Below are 27201 nucleotides of genomic sequence, written 5' to 3' on the forward strand. Positions count from 1 at the left end.
CGTTTTTAATGCTGCTGACGAGACGCTCGCTCAAGCATCGGTGACCGTACATTTACGAATGGACGGCATGAATTTGACATCAACCCATATTCTAACTAGTCCGAATCCTTTCAACGAATGCTTATTTTTACAAGGCTATTAGAACGTTATACATATAGTTCAGTTTAGCCGTGTGTAGCATAGACATGGCGTCTTGAGCTATGTGAAAATGGCTCTATAACACGGTAAGTCACGTTTCCTTGTTTTGTAAAGGTCGATGCACCATGTTTATTCCTACGATGACACATAGCTAAGCTTTTTATCAACAGTTCATGCGATAGGTTTAACCAGAGCGCTCATGTTAAATATTATTCTTCAATTGCGTGTGCGCTGTCTGCAGAAAATAGCTAGGTTTCCAAACAATTGGGGATCGATTTTCATGCGAAAGTAATACATCCGCAAAAGAAAATATGCGAATGTTCCCACCAGTGGTGATTCCACCAAACGGACTTGTTGCGGATACAAATCAGTGCGTGATGACGTAGTGCGCACATTTACTTTTTCCCTGAAGTTTTAATGTACCGGGAAAAAAATGGAAATGTAAATGTTTCCATCGCATTTTCAACTCTACCACATTATGAATTTTACGACAAATTCCCACAATGCCGAATTAACATTCTGTCTGCATTTATAAAATTAAACTGAAAAAATAAAAACTATGGAAACATGGTTATTGTAGCCATTATTTGTATCTAAAAACTAACCCATTCCTAGACGCTAACTGCTTATGTGCCTATTGACGATAGTATCTTATGGTCGAGGGAGTTTTGTTAAGGTTGACACTCGCTCTGAACGTTAAAATGCATCGCATGTGGTACGGTTTTGGAAATATAAGTAACGTATCTTTCATATCAGCGAGGAGGTAAAAAAAAAAAGTTTAATTACTACCACCTTTATAGGGTTAGTGTTCCCACACGGCCATATCTCCTTGTAACATTGTATGTTTACAGAAGACCTAAGTGGCCGCATGTACTAATTAGCTGTCTAGTGTGCTCCAAACACCTGTGTGTGTGTGTGTGTGTAAGCGTATCTGGCAGGGCTTGCAAACTATCACAGATTGCAAAGGGAAATCCAGCCGTGAAATGCCCCTTTGACGCAGGCCTACCAGACTAGCTAAAAGCCTTCTATGCGTGCTTCGAGGCAAGCAACACTGAACAATGCATGAGAGCACCAGCTGTTCTGGACGACTTTGTGATCATGCTCTCCGTAGCCGTTGTAAGACCTTTAGTAGAGGTCGACTGATTATGATTTTTCAACACCGATACCGATTATTGGAGGACCAAAAAAAGCCCATACTGATTAATCAGCCATTTTTTTTTTTTTTTTGTAATAATGACAATTACAACAATACTGAATGAACACTTATTTTAACTTAATATAATACATCAATAAAATCAATTTAGCCTCAACTAATGAAACATGTTCAATTTGGTTTAAATAATGCAAAAACACAGTGTTGGAGAAGTAAAAGTGCAATATGTGCAATGTAAGAAAGCTAACGTTTAAGTTCCTTGCTCAGAACATGAGAACATATGAAAGCTGGTGGTTCCTTTTAACACGAGTCTTCAATATTCCCAGGTAAGAAGTTTTAGGTTGTAGTTATTATAGGAATTATAGGACTATTTCTCTCTACGATTTGTATTTCATATACCTTTGACTATTGGATGTTCTTATAGGCACTTTAGTATTGCCAGTGTAACAGTATATCTTCCGTCCCTCGCCCTACCTGGGCTCGAATCGGGAACACAGCCACCCTCGAAGCAGCGAGGGCCATGCAGAGCAAGGGGAATAACTACTCCAATTCTCAGAGCGAGTGATGTTTAAAATGCTATTAGCGCGCACCCCGCTAACTAGCTAGCCATTTCACATTGGTTACACCAGTCTTATCTCGGGAGTTGATAGGCTTGAAGTCATAAACAGCTCAATGCTTGAAGCACAGTGAAGAGCTGCTGGCAAAACGCACTAAAGTGCTGTTTGAATGAATGCTTATGAGCCTGCTGGTGTCTACCATCGCTCAGTCAGACTGCTCTATCAAATCATAGACTTAATTATAACATAACACACAAATACGAGCCTTTGGTCATTAAAATGGTAGAATCCGGAAACTATAATTTCGAAAACAAAACGTTTATTCTTTCAGTGAAATTATTTATCTAACGGATGGCATCCCTAAGTCTAAATATTGCTGTTTACATTGTACAACCTTCAATGTTATGTCATAATTATGTACAATTCTGGCAAATTATCTACAGCCTTTGTTAGGAATAAATGGACTTCACACAGTTTGCAATGAGCCATGCGGCCCAAACTGCTGCATATACCCTGACTGCTTGCACGGAACGCAAGTGAAATGACTTAATTTCCCTAGTTATAAGAAATTCATGTTAGCAGGCAATATTAACTAAATGCAGGTTTAAATATATATACTTGTGTATTGATTTTAAAGAAAGACATTGATGTTTATGGTTAGGTATATTGGTGCAATGACAGTGCTTTTTTGAATATGCGCTTGTTAAATCATCAAGTAGGCTGTGATTCAATGAGAAACTAACAGGCACCGCATCGATTATATGCAACGCAGGACATGCTAGATAAACTAGCAATATCATCAACCATGTGTAGTTAACTAGTGATTATGTTAAGATAAGTTTAATGTTAGCTAGCAACTTACCTTGGCTTCTTGCTGCCCTCGCGTAACAGGTAGTCAGTCTGCCACGCAGGAGTGCAATGTAAGGCAGGTCGTTAGAGTGATGGACTAGTGACCGGAATGTTGCAAAAACGAATGCCTGAGCTGACAAGGTAAAAATCTGTCGTTCTGCCCCTGAACAAGGCAGTTAACCCATCGTTCCTAGTCCGTCATTGAAAATAAGAATGTGTACTTAACTGACTTGCCCAGTTTAATAAAGGTGTAAAAAAAATATCAAAAATACCAATTAACGATTGTTATGAAAACTTGAAGTCGGCCCTAATTAATCGGTCGACCTCTAATCACTAGGGCCGAGGTCCCTGTCATCACCCAGGACTTCTATGCCAACCGGTGTCAGAGGAAGTCCCTAAACATTGGCAGCCTCCAGCCTCCCAAGTCAGACTGTTCTCCATGCTACCGCACGGCTGCTACAGATCTACCTCAATTACATCGACTCTGTTATGGTACTCTGTCTATATAGCCAAGTTATCATTACTCAGTGTGTTTTATTATGTGTTCTATTCAATCACAAACAATTCACACAATGAAGGTACACAATTTTTTTATTAAAAAAAGTTATTTCACCTTTATTTAACCAGGTAGGCTAGTTGAGAACAATTTCTCATTTGCAACTGCGACCTGGCCAAGGTAAAGTGTAGCAAATCGACACATACAACAACCGAGTTACACATGGAATAAACCAAACAGTCAATAATACAGTAGAACAAAAGAAAACAAAAAGTCTATATACAGTGAGTGCAAATGAGGTAAGCTAAGGAAATAAATAGGCCATGGTGGCGAAGTAATTACAATATAGCAATTAAACAAATGGTAGATCGGCAGAAGATGAATGTGCAGGTAGAGATACTGGGGTGCAAAGGAGCAAAATAAATAAATACCAGTATGGGGATGAGGTAGGTAGATAGATAGCCCATCTGTAAACAGCCCATCTATCTATGTGCTGGTGCTTAAAGCTAGTGAGGGAGATGAGTCTCCAGCTTCAGAGATTTTTGAATTCGTTCCAGTCATGGGCAGCAGAGAACTGGGAGGAATTGGCTTTGGGGGTGACCAGTGAGATATACCTGCTAGAGCGCGTGCTACGAGTGGGTGCTGTTATGGTGACCAGTGAGCTGAGACAAGGCGGGGCTTTACCTAGCAGAGACTTAACCTGTAGCCAATGGATTTGGCGACAAGTATGAAGCGAGGGCCAACCAACGAGAGCGTACAGGTCGCAATGGTGGGTAGTGTATGGGGCTTTGGTGACAAAACGGATGGCACTGTGATAGACTGCATCCAGTTTGTTGAGTAGAGTGTTGGAGGCTATTTTATAGATGACATCACCGAAGTCGAGGATCGGTAGGATGGTCAGTTTTACGAGGGTATGTTTGGCAGCATGAGTGAAGGATGCTTTGTTGCGATAAAGGAAGCTGATTCTAGATTTAATTTTGGATTGGAGATATTTAATAATGTGAGTCTGGAAGGAGAGTTTACAGTCTAACCGGACACCTAAGTATTTGTAGTTGTCCACGTATTCTAAGTCAGAGCCGTCCAGAGTAGTGATGCTGGACGGGCGAGCAGGTGCGGGCAGTGATCGATTGAATAGCATGCATTTAGTTTTACCTACGTTTAAGAGCAGTTGGAGGCCACAGAAGGAGAGTTGTATGGCATTGAAGCTCGTCTGGAGGTTAGTTAACAGTGTCCAACGAAGGGCCAGAGGTATACAGAATGGTGTCGTCTGTGTAGAGGTGGATCAGAGAACCACCAGCAGCAAGAGCAACATTGATGTATACAGAAAAGAGAGTTGAATTGAACCCTGTGGCACACCCATAGACTGTCAGAGGTCCGGACAACAGTCCCTCCGATTTGACACACTGAACTCTATCAGAGAAGTAGTTGGTAAACCAGGCGAGGCAATCATTTGAGAAACCAAGGCTGTCGAGTCTGCCAATAAGAATGTGGTGATTGACAGAGTCGAAAGCCTTGGCCAGGTCGATGAATACAGCTGCACAGTAATGTCTCTTATCGATGGTGGTTATGATGTCGTTTAGAACCTTGAGCGTGGCTGAGGTGCACTCATGACCATCTCTGAAACCAGATTGCATAGCGGAAAAGGTATGGTGGGTTTCGAAATGGTCAGTAATCTGTTTAACTTTCGAAGACCTTAGAAAGACAGGGTAGGATATATATAGGTCTGTAGCAGTTCGGGTCTAGAGTGTCACCCCCTTTGAAGAGGGGGATGACCGCGACAGCTTTCCAATCTTTGGGAATCTCAGACGACACGAAAGAGAGGTTGAACAGGCTAGTAATAGGGGTTGCAACAATTTCGGGCAGATCATTTTAGAGAGGGTCCAGATTGTCTAGCCTGGCTGATTTGTAGGGGTCCAGATTTTGCAGCTCTTTCAGAACATCAGCTATCTGGATTTGGGTACAGACTTAGCCTGCAGAGTTCTGTATTACTATCTTTGCAGTAGATTGCAACACCGCCCCCTTTGGCAGTTCTATCTTGGCGGAAAACGTTATAGTTAGCAATGGATATTTCAGGGTTTTTGGTGGTTTTCCTAAGCCAGGATTCAGACACGGCTAAGACATCTGGGTTGGCAGAGTGCTAAAGCAGTGAGTAAAACAAACTTAGGGAGTAGACTTCTAATGTTAACATGCATGAAACATGCCAGAAGAGGACTGGCCACCCCACAGCCTGGTTCCTCTCTAGGTTTCTTCCTAGGTTTTGGCCTTTCTAGGGAGTTTTTCCTAGCCACCGTGCTTCTACACCTGCATTGCTTGCTGTTTGGGGTTTTAGGCTGGGTTTCTGTACAGCACTTTGAGATATCAGCTGATGTACGAAGTGCTATATAAATAAATTTGATTTGATTTTGATGATGAAACCAAGGCTTTTACGTTTACAGAAGTCAACAAATGAGAGCACCTGTGGGGTGGGAGTGGAGCTAGGCACTGCAGGACCTGGATTAACCTCCACATCACCAGAGGAGAAGTAGGATAAGGGTACGGCTAAAGACTATACGAACTGTCCGTGTAGCACGTTCAGAACAGAGAGTAAAAAGAGCATGTTTCTGGGCACGATAGCATAGAGTCAAGGCATAGTGTACAGACAAAGGTAAGGTAGGATGTGAGTACATTGGAGGTAAACCTAGACATTGAGTAATGAAGAGAGAGAGTCTCTAGAGATGTTTAAACCAGGTGATGTCATCGCATATGTAGGAGTTGGAACAACATGGTTGGTTAAGGCATATTGAGCAGGGCTAGAGGCTCTACAGTGAAATAAGACAGTAATCACTAACCAGGACAGTAATGGACAAGGCATATTGATATTAGAGAGAGGCATGCGTAGCCAAGTGAACATATGGGTCAAGTGAGTGGTTGGGCTGGCTGGGGACACAGTGATTCAGACAGTTAGCAGGCCGATGCTAACAGTTAGTAGGCCGGGGCTAAACAAGCTAGCCACTAGTAGACCGGGGCAAGCTAGCAGTTAGCAGGCCGGGTTAGCAGGGGCTAGCAGTTAGCAGACCGGGTTAGCAAGCAAGCAGTTAGCAAGGGCTAGCGGTTAGCAGACCGGGCAGGCAAGCTAGCAGTTAGCTGTCCGGGTTAGCAAGCAAGCAGATAGCAGGGGCTAGAAAGTTAGACTTTGGGGGACGTCGCGATGGGGGTAAGTCTGTTTTTGCGTCATCGTGTGGTGACGTCAATAGACCAGTCGTGGAATTAGTAGGGTTCCAAGTAGCTCTAGGTAGCTAGCTGGTTAGCATAATGGGCCTTCAGCGGGCGTCGCGCCTGAGGGGCCTGTTAGGAGTCCTCGGGCAGATTGTCGGTATTCCAGTCCTTAGGGGATCTGCGGGGTTCCATGCCCCGTACCGGCTGTAGAAGGGGTCCGGATATTGTCGCGCAGGAGTGTACTTCGGTGGTAGCACAGGAGCCCTGGCCGGGCTAGCTTTAAGCTAATTGGTGCTTGCTCTGGGATGGAAACGCTAGCCAGGAGTAGTCATCTGGGATTGCGGTTAGCTAGTTGAGAAGATCCAGATGAAAATGTTCCGTTTGCGGTAGGAATCTGGGGATAAAAATAACAGGGCGGGGTAGTGCGCATTCTGAAGAGAGAAGTGCATCTGGGCGCATGGTCAACCCGACGTCTGCATTGGCAATGCAGCATTTACGGTGATACGACCTCCACAGAAGTCAGGGCATTCAGGCTTCTTGTGCTTCGCGGAACAGCACAGAGCTGTTGTCAAGGAAGTTGGTTTGTGATTTCTACCGCCAACCAATCATATCAATCCGAAGCTATACAGAGTCCTCCGCATTGTTTCAAAATTTGGGAGGCGATGCGGTATGGAGCTTGATTTGGTCTCTGCATGCCTCTGGAGGCTTAGCAGTTGCGTCACACCCTCCATATGGAACCTCTGACCACATTTTTGGATTAAGCATGAATTGCCTTTTAATCTAGGCGTCCGCAATGGGTTAGTTCACCGAGATGGGCGCCAATATATATGTTACTGCTCAAATTAAAACAATCTTGGTTGACCAACAGCCTAACGACCAAACAATCTACCAGTTGACTAATTGGGGTCAGCCCTAATAAGTAGTCACTAGTCTGTTTGCTACACATTCACTTAAACTAAAATCTAAGTTTCATCTAGCCACACTTCATGCAGTATGAAGGGTTCCCACGGGTCCTTGAAATCCTTGAAAGTTTGAATGAAAAAGTTTTTGAAAATAGACATGGGTCATTGAAAGTGCTTGAATTTATACATTTTGTGCAAGAATAGAAATTGAAGTTCTTTTAGTTTATTTTTTAAAATTTAATGTCAGTGATAAGCTACGTTCTGCTGTCTGCGTGTGTGTCTCCCGCTGTCTGTGTATCCTTGTTTCACACGCCACCTGCCTCGAGAATGCGACGGTCACATGCGTGCATGAGTGATTGAAGTCGAATGGTGCAGGTTAAACAGTGGCAAGCAAGCGAGAAAGTTAACGATAAGCGAACCTTCAGCTATGCCTGGAAAATGTAAATTCCAGGACTCGTGGCTCAAAGACATTTACAAAGACTGGCTTGTTAAAGATCCGCGGGGCATCCATGTGGCCCAATACAGAGCCTGCAGCAAGTCAATAAAAGTTCACGCCATGGGCGAAGCAGCTGTGATGAGCCATGCTGCTGGAGAATCATACAGGACGGCACTCTGCAAGTTAAAAGCAGGTAGGTCCTACCCCTGGTAACATGTAGAAAGGAATACAATAACTTACTTAGTTAGTTACTAACGTTAATTAGTTAGCTAGATTATTCTGTCTCTTTGTGGTTAGGTATATAAACTTTAACGTTACATAATTATTAGACAAAATTCACTTTTGTTATGTTGTTAGCTAATGTTATCTAGATGTCTGTCAGTTCTCCCACAGAATCACACCTGTCAATATAGTGCTAGCAAGCAAATGTTAGCTAAGTATAAACTGTAACATAATTATTTTTAAGAATGTTATTGTTTTCATATTTCATATTCTCTCTCTGTGACACACACGTTAAAACACAGGCTAGAAACAGAAATAAGTGTTTAAAATCAATATTTTTTTACTCTTAGGTGTGCTGTTCTCAGCGACATTCCCAGACTGTGCGGTAGCCAAGACCTTCGCATGCGGGCCAACAAAGTCCAGCTATGTGTGCACACATGGCTTGACTCCTCATTTCAAGCACTTGTCTAAAAAACTGTCTGCTGGGGAGGAGGACTATGTACTTCACTTTGAGAGCCTCAACAGAAAAAAAAACAGTCAAAGCAGTGTGACTTTCACTTCCGTTTATGGGATGAGGAAAGTTGTGACGAGGTTTTACGATTCTAAATTTATGGGACATGCGACTGCGTTGGACCTTAAAGCGGTCTATGAGAAGAGCACCGAAGATCTACCAAAGAAAAACATGGTTCAGATCTCCATGGATGAACCAAATGTAAATTGGTCATTTTACCCAAAGGTTGAGAAGCCCTGTGAGAATAAAATAGTCCTACACCTTATAAACATAGGCAGTTGCGGTCTCCATATTGTACATGGAGTGGAAGAAACAGAGTGGAAAGTCAACAGTGTACTGCATGCTATGTACCACCTTTTGAAGGGTACTCCAGCCCGTAGGGAGGACTACTTTAACATCATTGGATCATTAGATCCCTAAATGCCACTTAAGTTTTGCATGACACGGTGGGTTGAAAATGCGCCTGTGCTTGAAAGCGCTTTAGAGTATTTAGTCCATATGTGAAGGCTGTAGAGAAGAGATGTCCAAATCCAGGCACAAAGTCCTTTGAGGTGATTCAGGAGGCTTTCCTCACATGCTACCAGACCGATAAGCCCATGGTGCCATTTCTCTCTACAGACTTGATCAACCTGCTTAAGAGCTTGATGAGCAGATTCATTAAGCCAGACCTCATGAAAGAAGCGAAAACCCCTCAAAAACCTCTTGATGTCGAGGTGACCCAGTCATCCAATCACATCGACTCCTCACAGGTCGACTTGGGCTTTGTTACTCTAAGAATTGTGAGAGACTTGTCCACAGGGAAGAAAATTGGCCAGAAAACATTGGACTTCAAAATCTCTTGCAAGAAGTGTGCTCAGAACTGTTAACAAACTCATTGAGAAATCTCCATTGGAGTGATCTCTGGTCTCGCATCTTTCTTTCTTGGATCCAAGGGAAATGGCAGGGCACAAATGGAAAGACGCTGTGTACAGCAAAGTTGAAGGCCCTGATCTACCTTGTAAATAGTCATCGGGTGAAGGAAGGAGATTGTGATGATGACATTTGACAATACTCACATTTTATTGATGACATTGTCCAGGCCCAACACTGTTTGTAAACTTTGATCCTGTCCAAGACCGCATGGACACATTTTTACATGAGTAATGTCAGAGCTCAGAAATCTGTGGAGACTTTGCCGCCAACTCCTCTTACTGTCACACAGGCAAGCCTCAGTAGAGTGTGGGTTCTCCAGCAATTGGCAGATTGAAGTGGAGAACTTGAAGATTCATACGTAGCACAGAGATGTATAGTTGACCACATAAGAGCTGTGGGGGGCATACAAAATGTGTGCATTGACAGACCGCTGCTGATGTCAGTGGCATCTGCAAGGCAGAGGTATGTGACACATCAAAAGGAACAGAGACAGAAGAATGGAGGAGCAAAAAAAAAACAAAGAAAATACCTTCTAGATGAACTTAATGGGAAGATAAGACTGACAGATGGCATAAATGCTCCCAAGACCTCAGCAGACAAATTTGCACTCAAAGCGGAGAGCACAGGCAACCTCACTCTTATTGCCAAGTCCAATAGCCTGAGAAAGGGTGGTAAAGATAAAAGTGAATGACCTGAAAAGGAAATTAAAGGGCATAGCAGTAAAAAGCAAGGGTTTGGCACTGTTTTAAGTTTGAGAAACTACTTAATGAGCAAGTGCTAAAAAATTAAATAAAAAAGCAAATTAACCAAAAAGGCCAACAACCCCAGAACACAATGGTTGGGCAAATGTTTTATTTATTTATTTTTATCCAATTAATTTATCTAATCTTTTGTTGCAAAATATTTTATTTATGGTCATGTGTTTTTGTTTATCTATTCATTTGGTCATGGAAAAAAAGGTTGTTTTTGCTCTGCGACATGTTTTATGTGGTGAAGCTGGTGCTAATGAAATAAACGAGGAGTTACTTAGCTCTTCAACTCGTAAATAAGTCGGTCTTTATCGCTCAACTTACACAATATATTGTTTTGCTGTGCTGTTAGAGAAGGCAAGAGACCACTTAGTCTGCCATCACTGTAACGCAGCACAATTGAGAAGTTTTCACACATTCAAGCCTCTTTTTAATTGTTGTCTGTGAGCTTCTATAAAGCCTGCTGGTTCTCATTATAAAAATGAACAGTGTTGTAACTAACCTTGATCCACGTCTCAAACTATGCCATGTTGGGTCCTTGAATTTGAGGGAATTGGGCCTGGAAAGTCCTTGAATTTGATGTTTAAGAAGGTGTAGGAACCCTGAGTATGTTATAAGCTAAATTTGCATAGGTATTCCTCAAGTACAACTGTGTTATAGTACTAAAATCATGAGAGGTTCAACAGACCATTTTTGTCACAGACTATGATGGATTCTTTGTCATTTCAGCAAGCCATGACACCCATCATCTCAGATTGTTCTGAAATTATTTCTGCAGTTAGAAACATGAGATAAGCATTCCTGCAACATTGTTGTTGAAATATGATTTGAGATTTGAAGCTAATTGATTGCACCCAAGTTGTCCCTTTTTAAAAAATTAGGATTTGCATAATATTCCATAAATATAGAAGCTAACATCCGATTTGGACCAAACATCATCCTACCAAATAAATGGTCAAAAGCCATCCACTGACCCCTGACACCACACCAAGCCAAGCCCACCCCAACGGCCAGTGTACATAATCAGTTCTCTATGTCTGACAAGTTGTCAAGGTATGATCACAAATATCCTACCAACGGGACATAAACTGTAATATCACTATATCGTGGCTGAATGACGACATGGATAACATTCAGCTGGCGGAATATACGCTGCATCAGCTAGACAGAACAGCACACTCCGGTAAGACTGGTTGGTCTATGTATATTTGTAAAAAAAAGCTGGTGCACGAAATCTAAGGAAGTCTCTAGATTTTGCTCGCCTGAAGTAGAGTATCTAATGATAAGCTGTAAACCACACTATTTGCCAAGAGTTCATCTATATTTTTTCGTGGCTGTTTATTTACCACCACAGACGGGTGCTGGCACTAAGAGCGCATTCAATGAGCTGTATACGGCCATAAGGAAACAGGAAAATGCTCATCCTGACGCAGCGCTCCAAATGGCCGGGGACTTTAATGCAGGGAAACTTAAATCAGTCTTAATTTTTATCAGCATGTTAAATGTGCAACCAGAGGGAAAAAAACTCTAGACCACCTTTTATACCACACACAGAGACGCATACAAAGCTCTCCCTCGCCCCCCATTTAGCAAATCTGACCATAATTCCATCCTCCTGATTCCTGCTTACAAGCAAAAACTAAAGTGGGGAGCACCAGTGACTCTGTCAATAAAGTGGTCAGATCCCGCAGATGCTAAGCTACAGGACTGTTTTGCTAGCATAGACTGGAATATGTTCCGCGATTCCTCTGATACCATTGAGGAGTACACCACATCAGTCACTGGCTTCATCAATAAGTGCATCGATGATGTCACCCCCAACCAGAAACCGTGGATTACAGGCAACATCCGCACTGAGCTAAAGGCTTGAGCTGCCGCCTTCAAGGAGCGGGACTCTAACCTGGACGCTTATAAGAAATCCTGCTATGCCTTCAGACTAACAATCAAACAAACAAACAAGCAAAGCGCCAATACAGGACTAAGATTGAATTGTACTACACCGGCTTCTGGACGACTGTGATCAGTCAGGTGTCTGATTGTCCCTGATTGAGTTTGTTATACCAACATGTTTCAAGCGGACCACCATAGTCCCTGTGCCCAAGAACACAAAGGTAACCTGCCTAAATGACTACAGACTCGTAGCACTCAAGTCCATAGCCATGAAGTGCTTTGAAAGGCTAGTTATGGCTCACATTAACACCATAATCCCAGAAACCCACTCCAATTTTCATACTGCTCAAACAGATCCACAGGTGATGCAATCTCTATTGCACTCTACACTGCCCTTTCCCACATGGACAAAAGGAACTCCTACGTGAGAATGCTACTCATTGACCACAGCTCAGCGTTCAATGCCATAGTGCCCTCAAAGCTCATCACTAAGTTGAGGATCCTGGGACTAAACACCTCCCTCTACAACTGGATCCTAGACTACCTGACGGGCCGCCCACAGGTGGTAAGGGTTGGTAACAACACATCTGCCACGCTGATCCTCAACACAAGCCCCTCGGATGTGTGCTCAGGTCCCCTCCTGTACTCTCTGTTCACCCACGACTGCATGGCCAGGCACGACTCCAACACTATCATTACATTTGCAGACGACACAAGTGGTAGGCCTGACAAAGACGAGACAGCCTATAGGGAGGTCAGAGACCTGGCCGGGTGGTGCCAGAATAACAACCTATCCTTCAACGTAATCAAGGAAAAGGAGATGATTGTGGACTACAGGAAAAGGACCAAGCATGCCCCCATTCTCATCGACAGGGCTGTAGTGGAGCAGGTTGAGAGCTTTAAGTTCCTTGGTGTCCACATCACCAACAAACTAACATGGTCCAAACACACCAAAGTCGTGAAGGGGGCATGACAAAGCCCATTTCCCCCTCAGGAAACTAAAAGGATTTGGCATGGGTCCTCAGATCCTCAAAAGGTTATATCACTGCCTGGTACGGCAACTGCTCAGCCTCCGACCGCAAGGCACTACAGAGGGTCGTGTGTACGGCCCAGTATATCACTGGGGCTAAGCTGCCTGCCATCTAGAACCTCTATACCAGGCGGTGTCAGAGGAAGGCACAAAGAAATGACTCCAGCCACCCCAGTCATAGACTTCTCTCTGCTACAGCACGGCAAGCTGTACCGGAGCGCCAAGTCTAGGACCAAAAGGCTTCACAACAGCACATACCTCTAAGCAAATCAAATGTATTTATATAGCCCTTCGTACATCAGCTGATATCTCAAAGTGCTGTACAGAAACCCAGCCTAAAACCCCAACAGCAAGCAATGCAGGTGTAGAAGCACGGTGACTAGGAAAAACTCCCTAGAAAGGCCAAAACCTAGGAAGAAACCTAGAGAGGAACCAGGCTATGTGGGGTGGCCAGTCCTCTTCTGGCTGTGCCGAGTGGAGATTATAACAGAACATGGCCAAGATGTTCATAAATGACCAGCATGGTCGAATAATAATAAGACAGAACAGTTGAAACCCGCCAAGGCACAACCCAAGGGGGGGGCACCAACCCAGACAGGATGACCACATCAGTGAATCAACCCACTCAGGTGACGCACCCCGTCCAGGGACGGCATGAGAGAGCCCCAGTAAGCCAGTGACTCAGCCCCTGTAATAGGGTTAGAGGCCATAAGACTTCTGAACAGCTAATCAAATGGATACCTGGATTATGCATTGTGTCCCGCCACCATTTTTAAAAATGTTTTTCTTTTATTTGTATTTCTTTACTTATCTATTGTTTACCTAATACCTTTTTTACTTAACTGCACTGTTGGTTAAGGGCTTGTAAGTAAGCATTTCACTGTAAGGTCTATGTGACGTAGAAGTCAGTCACTGGCCGCGGGCAGCATTTGGTACTTTAACACACGCACACATTCATCACTCCTCCCTGCTCCGTTATAAGATAAGTTAACAATGTGGGTCGACACACAAATTAACTTCTGTCTTAGTAAGTACATACATTTCACACTTGTCAGTGTTCATATTTAATATAAGCAATATTTATTATACTTATCTATGTTGTGGATGAGCGCGTTTGTTTGTTCTGTTCCTCTCTCTATCTCTGTGGCTTCCGGGTATGCTGGATAAGGACCCGAGCTAAGGGAATTGGGTTGACTTTGTAGTGCCTGTCCCGAATGGTTCATTCATGTAAATGGGAATATTGAAAGACACTGTCAGTAGTGATGTAAGTGTGATATTGTTCCATAAAAAATGTGTTGCAATGTATATCCTTTAGTATGTTTAGTTAATGGAAAATGTAGGTTTGACTAGGTAATTGCTTAATTAATTAGTGTTAATTGTTCTGAGGGGAGGGGCTAGCCCTACAAAAGGAGCCTCTCTTTCAGTTCATAGAGGCATTTTGGATTGAGCTGTGAATGGGGCAGCATTTTGTTCTGGAATCATTATGTAAATAAACACCCTTGCACAGAATAACTTTTGTGGCTCTGCCATCTTTTTATTTTGATAGAGGTTAGGTTTTCAAGTATAGCCTTCTGGCCTACTCTACGTGACAGTCTACTACACCTGTTGTATTCGGCGCACGTTTATTTCATCCCCCGACCAGTCTGACTATAGTCTTGCCATAGAGGGGAATTCACACATTCGTTTAGGGAGATGACTAGGGAGCCTTCTGGAGAGAGAGTCACAGTCTCCCTAACTTCCAGGTTCAGAGGGGTGTTTCTACAGTATCAGTACAGTAGCATGGACTAGCTAGATGGTGGTTGGTAGAATGAATGGATTCTGTATGTATAGTAATAACACTTACAGTTGGTCAGGTGGGTACAATGCAGTTGAGTCAAGTAAGAGAGAGTTGTTGCATAGATAGTGGTGCAGTAGCAACAGTTGTGTGTGTGATGTCTGGAAAAAGTCTGCTTAAATTTTTACAAAAGGCAATATTTCATTACCAAGTCTCCTGTCAATTGGTGTGCCCGATTGACTTGACTGGTTTGCTACTATTCTGTAAATTTAAAAAAATATTTCCAAGTTGGCCTAAACCGGTTTTGATCACCATTTGTGTCTTTGGTGATCGTCTTGGAAGTTAGACATGGTAGAGTGGGTCCTTGAACACAACTGTCTCGTCCTCCAGTCTTTTCAGCACATGTAGTACATTTTCTTAGCAACCCAGGCTTTGGTTTAATTTGGGAAAACCATACTGTACCTGGGTGTGCCTGAGGAGAAATTAAACGGCACATTTTTTCATTTCCACATAAGATTTCCACACAGTCTGCCTGGTGTCTACCTTTACTGAAAATAAGATTACAACGTATGCACAATGACAGTGACAAGCATTACTAACCCTAACCCAAGCATACAAAGATTTGAAAACAATGACAATGTGATTAGCTTATCCCAAACCCTAGACCATGTGTCTCCAGACACCATGGCCCTTTATAGAATCCATCACCTGTCCATTGCAAAACCATCACATTTTGTCTACAGCAGTGGTTGCCTGTCAGGTGTTTTTGTCTGGAGCTACAACAGAAATATGTGATGTTGGGGGTACTCGAGAACCGGAGTCGGGAAACAGTGATCTAAGGCGTAAGATTGTCTACAAATCCGTAAGGCTTGTAAGAATGCAATGTAATCCACTCGCTTGTGGTGCAACTTTATGGGTTGGTTCTGGCTGACTTGGCGCAAAGGTCAATTCACTTGAGGTTTCCCGTGAAAAAAATATATATAAATAACACATAAGCCACAACAATAATTATTTTTGCTTATATGTATAACTGTTTTGGCAAGCAGTGTGCATATTATTATTATTTCTGAGATATATAAACTCCTCAAAAAAAGGGTCCTGAAAAAGGGACATTTCTGTCTTTCAAAGACAATTTGTAAAAATTCAAATAACTTCACAGTTCTTCATTGTAAAGGGTTTGAACACTGTTTCCCATGATTGTTCAATGAACCATAAACAATTAATAAACATGACCTGTGGAACGGTCATTACAATTAAGGTAATGTTAAGTTATGAAAACTTAGGACACTAAAGAGGACTTTCTACTGACTCTGAAAAACACCAAAAGAAAGAGTTACACCAGGAACGCACAATCCCTCCATCAGTGCTCAGACTGTCCAAAATAGGCTGAGAGAGACTGGACTGAGGGCTTGTAGGCCTGTTGTAAGGCTGGTCCTTACCAGACACCACCATCACTGGACCAGACAGGACTGGCAAAAAAGTGCTCTTCACTGACGAGTTGCGGTTTTGTCTCACCAGGGGTGATGGTCGGATTCACGTTTATCATCGAAGGAATGAGCGTTACACCGAGGCCTGTACTCTGGAGCGGGATCGATTTAGAGGTGGAGGGTCCGTCATGGTCAGGGGCGGTGTGTCACAGCATCATCGGACTAAGCTTGTTGTCATTGCAGGCAATCTCAATGCTGTGCGTTACAGGGAAGACATCCTCCTCCCTCATGTGGTACCCTTCCTGTAGGCTCATCCTGACATGACCATCCTGCATGACAATTCCACCAGCCATGCTGCTCGTTCTGTGCATGATATCCTGCAAGACCGGAATGTCAGTGTTCTGCCATGGCCAGCGAAGAGCCAGGATCTCAATCCCATTGAGCACGTCTGGGACTTGTTGGATCGGAGGGTGAGGGCTATCCAGTCTGTTGGATAGCCCAGTCTGTTGGATAGCCCTTGTTGGATTGGAGGGCGAGGGTGCTATCCAGTGTGCTGTTAACTGGATAGCAGCATTCTCAGTTCTGTGATATCTACAGACTCCGGAGTTGCAGTTGTTCCATGGGTTCCAGGTTGGCTTTTGCTTGGAGTTAGGTGAGGAGTTGATTGTGGAAATCTCTGCAGCCATGGCCAATCCACTCATTTCTGTGCTGCCACCGGCATCAGCCTGCATAACATAGATAAATAGAAAAGTTCAAACACAACTGGATCCACCCTAGCCAGGATCCCACACTATCTATTCTACACATTAGCCTACCTGATAATACTACAATGGCGTCACTATACAATGACATTGTATCTATTGCCAGCTCATGTTGTTCAATTTAGGGGCGTTTTCACATGAAACTCGGGTTCCCAGGAACATTGGTGAGATTTATACAAAATATGTTTTGCTAGTAGAAAGAGGAGGAAGGGAAGCGCTACTGAGGTACACAATAGTACATTTTCGTAGATAGAAGGTGCTCTTTGGTAAAAGGGGTAAATTGGTCATCAAAAATAGAGGACCAAGGCACTCTTCATATAATTGATTAAAATGCCTTTATTATAGTATGGCATGTTCAATAGAAACAAAGTTTTTTTTTAAAACTTAAATGTGTCGGTTTAAAAAAAAACTTTGTTTCTATTGAACATGCCACACTAATAAAGGCATTTTAATCAATTATATGAAGAGTGCCTTGGTCCTCCTTTCTTTTTGATGACCAAAATAAGTTTTGCGTTCGAATAACAGACTGGAAGCTTCAAATGGAGGGTGGTGCTTGGAATCATTGTTCTTCCTCTGTCAATCACGGTTACCTGCAAGGAAACACGTGCCGTCATCATTGCTTTGCACAAAAAGGGCTTCACAGGCAAGGATATTGCTGCCAGTAAGATTGCACCTAAATCAACCATTTATTGGATCATCAACAACTTCAAGGAGAGCGGTTCAATTGTTGTGAAGAAGGCTTCAGGGCGCCCAAGAAAGTCCAGCAAGCGCCAGGATGTTTATTCAGCTGCGGGATCGGGGCACCACCAGTACAGAGCTTGCTCAGGAATGGCAGCAGGCAGGTGTGAGTGCATCTGCATGCACAGTAAAGCGAAGACTTTTGGGGGATGGCCTGGTGTCAAGAAGGGCAGCAAAGAAGCCACTTCTCTCCAGGAAAAACATCAGGGACAGGCTGATATTCTGCAAAAGGTACAGGGATTGGATGGCTGAGGACTGGGGTAAAGTTATTTTCTCTGATGAATCCACTTTCAGATTGTTTGGGGCATCCGGAAAAAAGCTTGTCCGGAGAAGACTAGGTGAGCGCTACCATCAGTCCTGTGTCATGCCAACAGTAAAATGTATCCGATGTGAAATGGCTAGCTAGTTTGCGGTGGTGCGCGCTAATAGCATTTCAATTGGTGACGTCCCTCGCTCTGAGACCTTGAAGTAGTTGTTCCCCTTGCTCTGCAAGGGCCACGGCTTTCGTGGAGCAATGGGTAACGATGCTTCGTGGGTGTCAGTTGTTGATGTGTGCAGAGGGTCCCTGATTCGAGCCCAGGTAGGGGCGAGGAGAGGGACGGAAGCTACACTGTTAAAAAAGCATCCTGAGACCATTCATGTGTGGGGTTGCTTCTTAGCCAAGGGAGTGGGCTCACTCACAATTTTGCCTAAGAACACAGCCATGAATAAAGAATGGTACCAACACATCCTCCAACAGCAACTTCTCCCAACCATCCGGGAACAGTTTGGTGACGAACAATGCCTTTTCCAGCATGATGGAGCACCTTGTCATAAGGCAAAAGTGATAACTAACTAAGTGGCTCGTGGAACAAAACATTGATATTTTGGGTCCTTGGCCAGGAAACTCCCCAGACCTTAATCCCATTGAGAACTTGTGGTCAATCCTCAAGAGGCTGGTGGACAAACCAAAACCCACAAATTCTGACAAACTTCAAGCATTGCTTATGCAAGAATGGGCTGCCATCAGTCAGGATGTGGCCAAAAAGTTAATTGACAGCATGCCAGGGCGGATTGCAGAGGTCTTGAAAAAGAAGGGTCAACACTGTAAATATTGACTCTTTGCATCAACTTCATGTAATTGTCAATAAAAGCCTTCGATACTTATGAAATGCTTGTAATTATACTTCAATATTCCATAGTAACATCTGACAAAAATATCTAAACTCTGAGGCAGAAAACTTTGGGGAAATTAATATTTGTGTCATTCTCAAAACTTTTGGCCACGACTGTACATAACCGTTTCACGATGTGATTTGCGAGCCGTACATTTCTACATGATGTGAGCCAGCTAGGTAGGCTACAATGGACAAAAAGTTCAACGCATCTCGCCTGGGTACAATATTGCATTTCACTCTTGCTTTATAGACCTAACTAGACCTGCCGTATCAGGGTACCCAAACATAAGATACAGGATCAGATATGTGAATGAGCTCTAAGCCATTTTACGTTGGCAAACTACATGTTTTGCAGAATGATAACAATAGTGAAGCTCAAAACAACCTGAAAGTAGCTAGTTGTTTACCCTATCCCAAAACACACACGTGCGAAGCTGGCTACGTAGCAAGCAAACTTTTAGCTAACATAAGCAAAATAACAACAGACTTAGTGTTCCCCCTTTCATCAGTGATGCTACTGTATTAGCTAGCAAACTTTGTAGCATACCATCTCTCTCAGAAAGTATCGCTTGTGTTCAACAAAATGGATTATAACGTTGGTGATGAAGTTTGGTGGTGTACACATGAAATTGTGCCATACATCTAAAGATCTGCTTCACGATACTGAGAGCTTTGCCTAAAATGAGGTGTTTGGGTGTTGTTGCCTTTGTTCATGTTTTTTGGATGGCCTGGAACTCCAGAATGAGGCTCAGGAAGTTTGAGTAAGTTTATCAAAAACAAGTGAAATTGCAAGAACAACTGTCTGGAACCTTCTTTAACCTCTCTGGGGTAGGCGGGACACTTGCGTCCCTCATGGCCAATAGCCAGGGAAATTGCAGAGCGCCAAATTAAAATACATTTCTATAAAAATCAAACTTTCATTAAATTACACATGCCCAAGATAGCAAATTAAAGCTACACTCGTTGTGAATCCAGCCAACATGTCAGATTTCAAAAAGGCTTTTTGACGAAAGCATAAGATGCTATTATCTGATGATAGCACAACAGTTAACAATGAAAGAGTAGCATATTTCAACTCTGCAGGCGTGACACAAATCACAGAAAAAATATATAAATCATGCCTTACCTTTTACCTTCTATATGTTCCATAAACATCACAAATGGTTCTTTTGTTCGATTTAATTCCGTCTATATATCCAAAATGTCCATTTATTTGGCGCGCTTGATCCAGAAAAATGACGCTTCCAACTTACGCAACGTCGCTACAAAATATCTCAAAAGTTACCTGTAAACTTTGCCAAAACATTTCAAACTACTTTTGTAATACAGCTTTAGGTATTTCTAAACGTAAATAATCGATCAAATTGAAGACGGGATGATCTGTGTTCAATACAGGAGCAAAACAAACTGACACTACTTCTGGTTTACGCGCCTCTATCAAAAGGTACACATGAAGTGACGTTCGTTCTGAGCTATGGTAGTTCTTCATTACCCAAAGGAAAAACCTCAACCAATTTCTATAAACTGGTGACATCCAGTGGAAGCAGTAGGAACTGCAGGAAAGTCAATTAGAATTCTGGATTCCCCATGAAAACATATTGAATAGACAGTGACTTAAAAAAAAAAAATGAATAGTTTGTCCTCGGGGTTTCGCCTGCTAAATAAGTTCTGTTATACTCACAGACATGATTCAAACAGTTTTAGAAACTTCAGAGTGTTTTCTATCCAATACCAATAATAATATGCATATATTAGGATCTGGGACAGAGTAGGAGGCAGTTCAGTTTGGGCACTCTATTTATCCAAAGTGAAAATGCTGTCCCCTACCCCATATAGGATAACATGCCATTTTCATGAACAAATACAGGTTAGAGTCCTGAATAGTGAAATTCTCATTTTAATGGAGCAGATGGTGCTTGTGTGGCCAAGAAAATGACCTTGCTCCACAGCATCAGCAATTCCAATCCAGTACTTATAGTAGCAAACTAGAATTCAAGAACTCTGCCAGAAACCCACAGCTTCCATCACTTTGTACGACTCTCAAAAAGCCTCATGGATACAAAGAGTTTTCAAATACACAGATTATGCTATAAAATTTGACTTTGACCATGGGAAACTCACTGATGAGCATACAAGGGTGAATAATGTGTGTATCTGATATTCTAGTGTTGCTGCTATGATGATGATAACTGGATTGGAATAGCCAATTCTGTGGATGATGAAAACATGGACGTAAATGTGAAATTCATGCAGTTATCCAGCGAGATAATTTTCTTGGCCAAACGGAGAGGACATATGCTTGTTTTTGGTGCAGAACATCTGCACCGTTAAGGAACAAACCACTGCAACTGGTTGCCAATATCAATTTGGATGTAGCAACATCACTGCAATAGATGCACTGAACAAAGAAAGAATGAAATGAGGAATAAGTAGTCAAGGCAATTTTTCTGGTTTTATATGCTTTTTATTTGATGTATGTTCTAACTTAAACATTCAATTTACATTTCTAAATCATAATTTGAAGGTTCAGTCTTAAATTAACATTGAGGGTGTGGGGGACATTCAATAGCACCATCTTGTGATCAGAACCTGGTAATATGCTGTTGTATGATGGGACATGGTACTTAACAAATTCAATGACTCATTTCTCTGAACGGGGGAAGATGGCCATCACCAAGTTCACTGAGAATGCATTACATGGGTATGAAGAAAGAAACGATACTCCTAGTCGCAGCATCATAGTACTCGTCAGATAGAGAACTGATGCTGTATACTTGCCGTTGGCTTGGTTTGGGGGTCTGTGGTTGGCTTTTGACAATTTATTTGGGTTCCTCACGTAATAATTGCTAATAAGAGGTCTGGTTCAAATCAGATGTTGGTTACTATATTTATTGAATATTCTATCAATTGAAATGGCCAATTTTGGTGCAATCAATTAGCTTCATTTCTCAGAGTTCAAATTGTCTTTAAATAATAATGTTTAAAAAAAAACAATCTGAGATGGTGAGTGATGAAATCCTCTTTTTGTGATTTTTGAGACCTGCCTCAATGCCCTTCTCTTGGTCCATCAGGTGTTGTGGAGGGCGCGGTCCATTCAACAAGGAGCTGTGGACACCAGCAGGCAGGATGGAGGAGAAGAAACGCAACATCCGGATCATTGAATGGGAGGACCTGGACAAGAAAAAGTTCTACTCCCTGGGTGTGTTCATGACCATGACCACCAGGGCCACAGTTTACCCGTTCACCCTCATCCGCACCCGGCTGCAGGTGCAGAAGGGCAAGTCCCTCTACACAGGCACCTTTGACGCCTTCTACAAGATCCTGAAGGCGGAGGGCCCGCGAGGCCTCTACCGAGGCTTTATGGTTAACACCTTCACCTTGATCTCAGGCCAGGCCTACATCACCACCTATGAACTGGTAAGGAAGTACGTGTCCCAATATTCCAGCAATAACACAGTGAAGTCTTTGTGGGCAGGGGGAGCGGCGTCCCTGGTGGCCCAGACCATCACTGTGCCCATAGATATGGTCTCTCAGCAGCTCATGATGCAAGGCCAGGTGGGACACCTGAGCCGCTTCAAGGTCAAACCCAAAATAATGATGGCGACATCCAAGAGCAAAGTGACTTTCGGACAAACCAGGGACATTGTGGTGCAGATATGCGCCGCTGATGGTTTCCGGGGATTTTACCGGGGATACGTGGCATCCCTCCTCACCTACATCCCCAATAGCGCGGTGTGGTGGCCTTTTTATCATTTTTATGCAGGTAGGCGACTCTACCTGCCACGGCAGGCAGATACTAAGCAAGCAGTACTAGATTTTAGCTAGGTTTTGTATGATATTACATGACATGGGCAATTCTAAAGCTGCTTGAAATGCATCTGAAATGTTTTTGCTCCTTACATTTTCACTATGTTCATGTTTACAGAGAACCTTTCCAAACTAGCCCCCAGTGATTGTCCTCACCTGCTTCTGCAGGCTATCGCTGGGCCAATGGCAGCAGCCACAGCCTCCACCATCACCAATCCCATGGATGTTGTGCGGGCCAGAGTGCAGGTAAAACCACAAGTATATTGCTTTGTCTGTAAACAATCCTTGTTATGGTTTAACTGTATGAAGAGTGACACATTCATATTCAGTGTTATTGTCTTAGTTAATCCTTTTTGTAATCACTGGTGACATGGTTTACAAACCATTTCAAGTTTACCATACCAGATCCTCGTTTTGGATATACAGTGCATTTGGAAAGTATTCAGACCCTTTCTCCACATTTTGTCACTTTACAGCCTTATTCTAAAATGGATTAAATAAAAAAAACTATCTACACACACTATCCCATAATGACAAAGCGAAAACAGGGTTATAGACTATTTGGCACATTTATCAAAAATAAAAAACAGATGCCTTATTTACTTAAGTATTCAGACCCTTTGCTATGATAGTTGAAATTGGTGCATTGATTGGAAAGGCACACACCTGTCTAGATCCTTGATGAAAACCTGCTCCAGAGCGCTCAGAACCTCAGACTGGGGCGAAGGTTCACCTTCCAACAGGACAATGACCCTAAGCACACAGCCAAGACAACGCAGGAGTGGCTTCGGGACAAGTCTCTGTATGTCCTTGAGTGGCCCGAACTTGAACCTGATCGAATATCTCTGGAGAGACCTGAAAATAGCTGTGCAGTGACGCTCCCCATCCAACCTGACAGAGCTTGAAAGGATCTGCAGAGAGGAATGGGAGAAACTCCCAAAATATGTGCCAAGCTTGTAGCGTCATACCCAAGAAGACTCAAGGCTGTAATCACTGCCAAAGGTGTTTCAACTGAGTAAATGGTCTGAATACTTAAGTAAATGTGACATTTTTAATTTTTAATACATTTGCAAACATTTCCGAAAGCCAGTTTCTGCTTTGTTATAATGGGGTATTGTGTGTAGATTTTTTTTTTTTTTTTAATCAATGTAATACATTTTACAATAAGGCTGTAATGTAACAAAATGTGGAAAAAGTCAAGAGGTATGATTACTTTCCAAATGCACTGTATTTTAGGGGTATATACTGTTCAAGGCACTTATGAGTTCAATTCATTATATTTTACAAAGCAGGTTCAAGGGGTTTTCAGGCCAACTTTTACAAACATGGATTTTTCAGGGGATATTTGAACGTTCATAAGAATGATTTGCCTAGCTTAAATACATAGCCAGAAAAATTCCCATGTTGACCAAGAAACAACTGAGTCGGCATTTGTCAAGACTCTAAAGGGACTCCTCATTTGTCTTTCTACCTCGATCCATCTATTTCTCTATGAACTCTAAAGGTATTTTTTTGAGTGATATCAACCTTTCTCACTGTGGCTCCTAAGGTGGAGGGCAGGTCATCGGTTATTGCAACCTTCAAGCAGCTGCTGGCAGAGGAAGGACCCTGGGGGATGACTAAAGGGTTGTCTGCCCGCATTATCTCCTCCACCCCCACAGCCGTGGTCATCGTGGTGGGCTACGAGACCCTCAAGAGACTGAGCCTGCGGCCTGAGCTGGTCAACTCTAGACACTGGTAAATACCAGAGGGACAACCAGGGACAGACCCGGGCTAGACTGGGCCAGGTAGCCAGGGACACTGTCAAACACAGACAAAACACAGCTACCTGGTCTCCCATAAAAACTGTTGCCTTTTTTGTTTTAATGTGAGGTTGGTGGATTTTATCATGCTGTTTGGGCAGAGGAATTATGATTCATACCTTTTTGTTTTCAGGGAGTACAACTGTAGATATTGGAACTTGTCAATTAGAGGTATGGAGAAAAATGTGTGCGTTGTTGCAGCAGAGTAAGCAAATTTTAAAGTGTAATTAATAAGGAGTCATTTAATTTACCAATTATAAGGCTTGGTAAATTTGACACTGGGTTAAACTGGTTTTCAAAATGGACTCTCTCAAACCCTCTGTTGCCCTTAAATGGTGTTTGTTAACTTTAAATGGTACATGTTTGTCAGCTTTGTATTGTTCATGTATTCACCCAATGGTTGCGTTTCACTGGCAAAGGTAATGTAGACAACCCTGCTGAGAGCCTGTCAACAGGGCAGGTTATTACATCCAACAAACAAGTTCTCTTCCTTTGGTGAGAAAGGACCAGGGCTATGTTGAATAAGAGCAGAACTGCTCTCTAGTACCCTTTTTCTCTGAATAAGATTTGTGTAAAGCAAGTTATTCAAAGTAGGCTTGGGAAACACTATGGCATGGTAAGATTACTGGTGCTTCCTCAACACATCTCAATTTAAAAACAGTACGACCTATTCCTGCCCTCAAGGCTTGTGGACTGTTGGGAATAGTACACTATATACAAAAGTATGTGGACACCCTTTCAAATTAGTGGATTGGGCTAGTTCAGCTCTACCAGTTGCTGACAGGTGTATCAAATTGAGCACACAGCCATGCAATCTCCATAGACAAACATTGGCAGTAGAATTGCCTGACGGGCTCAATGACTTTCAACGTGGTACTGTCATAAGATGCCCCCTTAAATTTCTACCCTGCTTAACTGTAAGTGCTGTGAGTGTGAGGTGGAAACATCTAGGAGCAACAACAGCTCAGCCACAAAGTGGTAAGCCATACCAGCTCACAGAATGGGACCGCTGAAGTGCGTAGCGTGTAAAAAATAATCTGTCCTCGGCTGCAACACACTATCAAGGTCCATGCTGCCTCTGGAAGCAACAAAATAACTTAGGCTTCTGTGCGGGTGCCCATTTTTTTTTTTTTTTACCTTTATTTAACTAGGCAAGTCAGTTAAGATATTTATTTTCAATGACGGCCTAGGAACAGAACATTTCATGAAGCTCCAGACTAAGATCACCATGCGCAATGCCAAGCAGGAGCTGGAGTGATGTAAAGCTTGCTGCCATTGGACTCTGGAAATGCTTCACCATCTGGCAGTCCGATGGATGAGTCTGGGTTTGGAGGATGCCAGGAGAATGCTACTTGCCCGAATGCATAGTGGCAACTGTAAAGTTTGGTGGAGTCCCCGCAGAAATATTCCAACATCTAGTGCAAAGTCTTCCCAGAGTGGAGGCCGTTACAGCAGGAAAGGGGGGTACAAACTCCACATGAATGTCCATGATTTTGAAATAAGATGTTCAACAAGCAGGTGTCCACATACTTTTGATCATGGCGAGGCAGCCATTTTAGGAGTCCATTGTCCTGAAACATGCCACAATAAAATGCTATATGAAGTGTTTCTTGGCCAAAATTAAATTTAGCAATTTGATTAATGGTTTCTAAATGTACTACATACATTTCATGGAGTATAAGGTTGTTTTGAATATTTCCTTTTTTTTCTGTAAGTTGTAAACTGAACTGTTGCACTTCATTGATTTTAGTTCATGAAATTAACCTTGTTTGTAAGCATTCACGCATTATGAATTTGCCCATCTGCTCATACCTTCCTCAAATATGAGTGGTGATATTTGGCACCATGCTCAGTTGTGAAGTATACCCATGTTAACTGGATAGGGTGTTCTGATTTCTTCAATGAGTTTCAATTAGCAACAATTTCAGGTCACAACTGTGTTTTGGATAAATAAAGTGAATAGATTTGCACAAGTTATTTTAACTTGATGTCAAATACTGTCATAGCACACCCAAACCTTTAAGTTTCTCCTAATGCTTAGCAAAAAATCATAACTCATGAATTTGAATTGCAAGGTCATTGACAGTTTGTACAATAAATTGGACTTCACACTTTCAGGAACAGGCCTACTTATGTAACAACCCTACAGTGTGCCTGAAGCTGATTTGATCCTCAATGTTACACCAATTGCCGTTATCCCCTAGATTTATCGTTGCCGCCACTCCTTAAAAGAAACATTTGGGATGGTAACGTTTGTGTAAAAATAAATGACTAAAATCAGTATGTAGAAAAGATAATGGACATATTTTAAAATAAGATCTTTGAGAACTAACCACCAAAATAAAGAGCGTAAGGGAGAATAAAATTAAACGTCATGGTATGGAGCCCCCATTGACTCAAACATAACAAAATCAATCAGGAAACATAACACTGCATACTTGATGACAATACGTAGAATTGCAAGAAATTAACTTACGTTTTGTCTGCACCCTAAACTTTCAGCCTGCCAAATTGCCATCTAACACCATTTTTTTTTCTTTTTTTTATTAGCATTTCATACTTTGGGGGTTTTAAATGAGGTAAATGCGGATGGGAAACCCCATGCTTCAGCATCAGTTGGGGATACATTTAATCATCTTTTTTAAATTAATTCTACAAAAATATAATCTCATGGGGCTGCATGCCCACGGACCCA

The 27201-nt window shown here is 42.5% G+C and overlaps 1 protein-coding gene across 1 annotated transcript; it reads left to right on the forward strand.

Annotated features, from left to right (window-relative positions):
* On the forward strand, positions 1-25701 carry slc25a44a (solute carrier family 25 member 44a). Its single transcript, XM_024379019.2, has 4 exons — positions 1-224; positions 21969-22660; positions 22823-22950; positions 24254-25701. Exons 2-4 carry the CDS (start codon positions 22024-22026, stop codon positions 24443-24445), a joined length of 957 nt encoding a protein of 318 aa, XP_024234787.1. The 5' UTR covers positions 1-224; positions 21969-22023; the 3' UTR covers positions 24446-25701.
* Positions 25702-27201: the final 1500 nt, after the last annotated feature.

This window comes from Oncorhynchus tshawytscha, linkage group LG19 (assembly GCF_018296145.1).
Source record: "Oncorhynchus tshawytscha isolate Ot180627B linkage group LG19, Otsh_v2.0, whole genome shotgun sequence".
Taxonomy (NCBI): domain Eukaryota; kingdom Metazoa; phylum Chordata; class Actinopteri; order Salmoniformes; family Salmonidae; genus Oncorhynchus; species Oncorhynchus tshawytscha.